At 35.1% G+C, this 6822-nt stretch overlaps 1 protein-coding gene across 1 annotated transcript; it reads left to right on the top strand.

Moving 5' to 3' along the window:
* Nucleotides 1-793: 793 nt before the first annotated feature.
* On the top strand, nucleotides 794-6784 carry LOC117122778. Its single transcript, XM_033268516.1, has 6 exons — nucleotides 794-1118; nucleotides 2224-2351; nucleotides 2879-2970; nucleotides 4082-4148; nucleotides 4763-4819; nucleotides 6485-6784. Exons 1-6 carry the CDS (start codon nucleotides 794-796, stop codon nucleotides 6488-6490), a joined length of 675 nt encoding a protein of 224 aa, XP_033124407.1. The 3' UTR covers nucleotides 6491-6784.
* Nucleotides 6785-6822: the final 38 nt, after the last annotated feature.

Here is a 6822-nt window from a genome sequence, read left to right as displayed (position 1 = left end):
AAATCAGATCAGAAGGTGACAAATTGTCAATTTGTTAGCTCAAAATAGAAAGTAGCTAGGGCCTATAGGCCTAGCCTAGTGTAGTAGGCCCTAGTAATTCGTAAATTTAACTTGCACAAAGGAACCTGTTGTTCGCAAAAGTGGATCTTTTTTCCGCATGAATTAGCATCCCATGCGCTTGAAGTAAATTCTGATCAAATCTGCTAGAAATGGCATTTGCTTGAAGTGGCATCCGCTCGAATTGACGGGTTCCCTTATTATTAGACCCATGCTCATTGTTACAGATAAATAGATAATTCTGGCATAGAACACATTTGATTCGATTTGATGTTTCAAATGATTATGTTTGTGATTTCATGATTTTATGTATTGCAATGCGCCTATGAGAAAATGTTTTTTTGAATATGCGGTGCAATATAAATGCTTTTTATTATTTCATGTATTATTATTACAGTATTATTATTATTATTATTAAATTATTGTTATTGTTAAATTATTATTATTGTTACTGTAATTTCGTAGATTTTTATTTTTTTGTCTAATGCTAACATGATTAATGTGAATTTCATCCATGTAACTTTCATATTTTAACCAGCATTCTGATTTCCAATGCATTTCTCCTATACTACGAGAATATTTTGCCTACCAGGGTAGTGCGCTGCCAGCGTTTCAGGTAGGCCAATGTAAACATTGCAAGGGGTATATAATGTATTTTTTTCTATTTATTTCAGTGTTTAAATACTATACAGGGAATAAGATTAACAATGTCAGTAATATTTAAGGTATTATAACTATGAATTCTGTGGCTGAAAACATTGACTCTCTTGGCAAACATTTACTTGGTTCTACACTGCTTGGCCCACATCTGGTCCAGCCTGTTATTACCGTGTGTGTGTGTGTATTAGAGTGTAAACGCCGTTTGAGGACATGTGCATATAACAGTCTTTTTCGATATCAACCAGGGCCGCATAGTGCAACCAAAATAGTGCGCAACGAAAGGGGATTTAGTGTCTATGAGAACTTGCTGGTGAATGTTTACAAATTGAGGGAAAGACGATTGTATGATGGCGCTAGCCGACTGGAGGAGCTCGTTGAAAAGCTTGCTGCAAATGATGAAGGTTAGTGAAGGAAGCAGCATACTATAGGGATTTCACAATAAAAAAAAAATTGAGAAAAAAAAAATTCTACTCGAATTTTGAGTCTTAAGAGTGCCATTTCCGGCCATCTAGACGTGCCATACTCATAAATTTTCTTACCTCAGCCCCAACCATGGTGACGCTGTGGTAGTGTAGGCCTCCCCAATCAGTAAAATCCTGGCCCCCACCGCCTCCCCAATCGGTAAAATCCTGGCCCCCACCCCTGGGGGCCAAAATTTTCGTTTACAAACATTGGCAAAGAAAACGAATTCTCATTCTAACTAATTCTGATAGAAACCATTATATACTGCATCCATAGACTCTAGGCATCTGATTGTTAAATAGCTGCTATAACTTCAATGTAGATTTTTTTGTCGCATATAAAAAATATACATGAAAATTACATATCACAAAAATATAAATATTACACATAATATTAGCACCAAAAATCTTAACTAATAATAACTAAATAGAAAGACAATGAAATGGACTATAACAACTATGGTACCAATTTAAGACAGTGATTATCTAGAGCATTCATTATTGTAGAGCTGACATACAGTATTTGTAGTATGAATGAATTTTTTAACCGGTTTGTTTTGACAGTAGTTTCTCGAATTGTTCCTGATTTTTTTTTTAAAGTAGCCATTTAATGGGTGAGACTCATCGTTTAATATTCTTTCTAATTTCAGAGGGGCCAACTTATCACAGAAACTGTTAACTATCACGTTAAATTATACATAGTACTTTTTTGCCCTGTCATGGTATAATTTCTAGGCCCCACTTAAAATGCTGACTATTTAATTTATGATAGTCATGGAGAGTAAAGGGGTCGCAACCTCTTTGATGCTGAGAGATATTGGCCCTTTGATTGCCAAGGCTTAGAAAAGTAAGCCTAGACCTAAATGGTGGGTACTCTTTTCATTACATTTTTTTAGAATCTTTGTATGATGTATACTGCATAAAACAAATAATGACTGCTCTAGTTTCGGAAAACAGTAAACCTATAGCCCCGAGGTGATGTGGAGACTGTAGCCAGCCTACTATCTTCCAGATCAATTAAAAGGAATCTCCTCTTTACCTACAGATCTTAGTACAGAAACAAAAGCTGTTTTACAATTACTCTTGTTGTTGGCTGGTAGTGAAGAAACAGTGGCAGAAGTACCTATTGGCCACAAACCTCTTAGGTTACCAATTTCTACGCATGTAAACAAGGTAAAGTACACTAATGAAATATATGCCCCAAATATTATGAAAATAGAAGCAACTTGAATGTTTTAATACATTAACTAAATAAACAGTGCCATGGTTTAATACTCCCCTTACATTTATGCCTTGGTTGCCACAAAAAAGGACAAACAAATTATTTTGGTTCAAATATAATAGCCATAATAAGTATCAGAATTGAACAAAATTTCCAGAATCGGCCTGGGACATATCCTTATCAACTCCCATCATTGCTTTTCCTCTGGTCTGTCAAAAATAGACTTTTCCTTTGATTGCCCATTAACTTCAAAATGATAAGGTTCACTGTTAAGGTTCAGCAGCTATCAGCTCAACAATAGATCATTGTATCAAACATTCAATAGATGTATTATGTAAACAGTTATGTAATTGCTATAATAATATTTGTTGATGCCAAAGTTGCATTGCTTTCATTGAATGGAAGCAATATAAATTATGTCTCAAAATAGAAAATGGATGTGTTCATATGAGATGTTTTTGTTTATTTTGTCTTCAAGAACAAGGTGAGGTTGCCAGGTGGACCCGTCTTTTATGGAGATTCTTGTCAGTTGCATGATATTCAGCTTAATGGCTATCCACACTATTCTAGGTATGATTCCACTAGGCCAAATAAAAAAAAATTGTGTTGGCCACGACCGACCAACCGACCGACCCAAAATGTATGAAATTGAGGCTCGGCATTTTAATTTTTTGTATCCGTTTTTTTTTTTTTTTACTACACTATAAAAAAAAAAAAAAAATCCTACCAACCTACCCAATTTTTTGATTTTCCAAAACATGACCAACACAAGATTTTTTTGTTTTTTTTTTGTTGGCCCTATATAAATATGTTTCTATTATAAGAACACTGTTGATTTCTATAATAAATATCTTAACTCCTGCATATATTGATTAAATATTGAGAAAGAATTTTCAGAAAATATGGGCTGATTCCTGTATAAATTTTTGCATAGCAAGCATTGGCGGTTTTTTAGCATAATTTTTGCAAGGAGGATATTATTTGCTGCACTTATTTTACATACAGTCCAGCCCTAGCTGACTCGAGCATAGTAAACGGTTACACATTTGCCATAATTGTGTGGATTATACAGTTTCTCAAAAAGCAGCTCAAATTTGTGCGGAAAATTACTAGGAATATAGGTGTGCAAAATCGTAATTACTGCATAATACATTGTTTATACATCAAGATTAGGTCAAAACCTTATTTTCGGTAAAATCTGCGTGGAAATCACCTATTATTTTTCGAAACGTTCAGACATATTTTTAGGTCACTCTTTTGTACGGAGGATATACTCCCCACGTGGGGGTTTACTTTAGAGTCTTTCACATTTGCACTAGCACAGGCGATTAGGTGCTGAGAGGTTGAGGCCAACGTAGCTCCCTCAGGAGAAGATTCAATCCAGGTTACGTTGTGAAAATAGAAGTAGCAGCCAGATAGTGTTGTCAGACCTTTAAGTTAAGTTCACATGAAGCCCGGATCCGGTCCAGAGCCTCGGACAAAAAATCATGAGTTGTTACGTTTTTTGTAAAGTGTACAAATTTAATGTGAACAGTCCTATTCTTCAACACTGAACCCATTTTTCATGATTTTGTCTCTCCGGGCACCGAACTGGATCCGGGCTTGATGTGAACATAGCTTTAAGTGTCATTGATATTTTTTCACCCTGTTGCTAATATAATGATTCTACTTGAATCTACAGGGAACTTTTTGAATGCCCAGGGAACAGAGCCGATAGAATGGGCCAACAACATAATCTGGATACATCGGTAAGCTGAACATTTTGTTTCCTGGCTTTGTGCGCACTCAAAATTATATGTGATAAACAACTGTGATAGGCCTATATTTGTGTGTAATATGACAATATCGTGCCCGAATATGGGCACATCTCAAAAATTTGTCATGTAAAATTTGATAATGTAGACTTATTTTTACTATTTTATTCCTTTACTTGTAACTACACCTGGGAAAAAATTGTTTGTGCTCCGACCATGAAGATTATTGACATAATATACCTAGTGTACTACACAATATATCATTTGTACACTACAATAATGCTAACCCAGTTTTGTTGTAACACTTTGTTATTAAATGCCCGGGTAAGATTGTGAAACAACACAAAATCGTTTTTTTTACGATCATGATGACTATAAAAATTTTTTTAATTATATTGGAAATTTACTACCATTTAGTATATCAATTCAAATTATTGTGGGACCCATCTGGAAATAAATACTTTATTTGGATTTAGAGGGTTATCTCAGATATCAACATTGATGACTTGTTTTCTCAATCTTGTTTCATTGTATTCAGTTGTTCAGGTTTTGTGATGTTATTCAGTTGATATCAAATAAATCAAATCAAATCAAAATTGTTGCTTCAGGTTTTTCCAATGGAACCCGGAAGAAATCTCCACGGCCATGACCTCTTCCTTGTCAAGGTAACAAATGCTTATATTCAAATATTCTGGACAGCGAACGAAAGAGGAAAACGGAGGCCCAGAAGAGGAGTGGAGAGTCCTAGGCCCAATATATTCCTACAAAATAATTACAAAACGAGTAATTTCATCGCTCCACCTGTGTGTTGATGTTTAGCTTGTAGGCCTTGGATATGAACAATAGTTTTGAAAGTTCGCAAGTAATATGATCGTGGTTCAACCTGGAGGTCACGTTTCACCTGATAATCGCTTTTTGTGTTGCTGCTAAATAGTGCACCGTCAAAATCAGTTATTTGCTGTTCTAACATGCTATACATTGCGTGTTGTTAATCAATTTTTTTTTATCGCTTTTTTCGAACTGGTCCCGTTTCTACTGCAAGAAAAAAAGCGATTTTCGATTGATTTTTTCCTTCCAGTAGAAACAGGCCCTTAAAAATCTTATGGAATGCTTGCCCTTGTCAATTTCATGATAAATTTTGTTTAGAATGAATAAATAATGCATTAATTAAATACATCATCACAGAGTTATTTCCCTCTCTTAAATCATCAATTAACAGGTGTCTTATGGGTCTGCTGAAGAAGTGGAGAGGAGCAGTACTTTATATTTTGGTAGTTAGTTTGCAGAGATTTTTTACTTTACATGTTCATTTATGTGTTTCTCGATTTTCATATTATTTCATTGAGTGATGATTTCATTTCATTTATTTATTCAGACAAGTGTCTTGATATATATGTAGCATGGATTTTTGGTTTGTTACTTTAGGTTGCTGATGATGAAGGCTTCAACGAGTCCATGAGTAGTGACATGGCATCCTCTACACCAGAAGATGTGGATAAGAAGATCAACCTATGGGAAGCTGCAATTACACATAAACTGCATACAAAATACACCTGGGAAACAATTGGAAGGTAGGATAGATGACTGTATTAAGCAGTATGTAATTACTCAGCATATTAGGCAGAACGTAAGACAGTCGTTAGTGCAGTGCATGAGGTACAGTATTTGTGAGGTACTGTAGCATCTGTGGTGGTTAGCAGTGCAGCACGTATGGTAGTATGGGACTGTGGATGTTGGCATGATTTGAGGTGTGGAGTGGAATCACATTCTCCTTTAGTCAATATCAAAGTGAGGATATTTATCTTTGACAGAATGAGGAGAGCTCCCTGGACAGACAGTATATTTCAAACTTTCATCTTCTTAGACTTTCATTTGTCTATAGCCTAGTCCTACTACTCCTTTTCCGACAATTTGCACCTTTAACACACTCTCATCTAAGTTTTCAAGAAAACCTGCAATGATCATGCCGTCCTGCTATTCTCAATCGACCGATGGCGAACAAGCTAACCACCACCACTAATTTCATCTGCTATTCTGCTGTTATGTAATACTGTACTCACAATATTCTTGTCATGACAAGCCATGCTCTCTGGACAATTATCTTTTCGCCGCAGCACCATTCGTAATTTGCAGTTTCCTGATGTCCTTATTTAATCGTTTTTCATTCAAAATGTGCCTCTTGGATATAATAAGTTCTCATAAGAACCCCTCGATTTTCATCTATTTCCATAAGCGCCCCCTCAATTTTCATTCTGTTTTTATAAGCGCCCCATTTGAATAAGCGCTTATTTGCACGAGTACGGTATATATTTTTAACTTTACTGGGTTTGGTATGATGACTGTCCGAGTGGAAATAATTAAGGAATATTCTTTCACAGAGTTGAGTATATATAAACATAAGTGTTGGATGGACGGAACAACATGGTTGAAACATAGAGGCAAAATCCACTATGACCAAGATTTTTTATAATTATTAAACCTGCAGAGCCAATGGCATCTATGATATGAAAAAATAGAGAACCAAGATATTTTTATAAGATAAACATACAGTATATAAAATAAATAAATAAATTATTCCAAGGTAAAATAGTATAAAATAGTTGTAATAAAATAAAATAGGGAATTTGCATGTTTATAGACTTCTTTATTACCTCTTATTCTGTTCAAC

Source organism: Anneissia japonica, unplaced genomic scaffold (genome assembly GCF_011630105.1).
Source record: "Anneissia japonica isolate Jap-2015-1 unplaced genomic scaffold, ASM1163010v1 scaffold48476_len7036_cov138, whole genome shotgun sequence".
NCBI lineage: Eukaryota > Metazoa > Echinodermata > Crinoidea > Comatulida > Comatulidae > Anneissia > Anneissia japonica.
The sequence above is the reverse complement of the archived record's forward strand: the minus strand, read 5'-3'. Positions and strand labels throughout refer to the sequence as shown.

Coding starts and splice junctions, on each gene's coding strand:
- LOC117122778 (XM_033268516.1), top strand. CDS start 794: ATGAATTCTGTGGCTGAAAACATTGACTCTCTTGGCAAACATTTACTT. Junction 2,971..4,081: donor GGCTATCCACACTATTCTAG/GTATGATTCCAC, acceptor TTGAATCTACAG/GGAACTTTTTGAATGCCCAG. Junction 4,149..4,762: donor AACATAATCTGGATACATCG/GTAAGCTGAACA, acceptor TTGTTGCTTCAG/GTTTTTCCAATGGAACCCGG.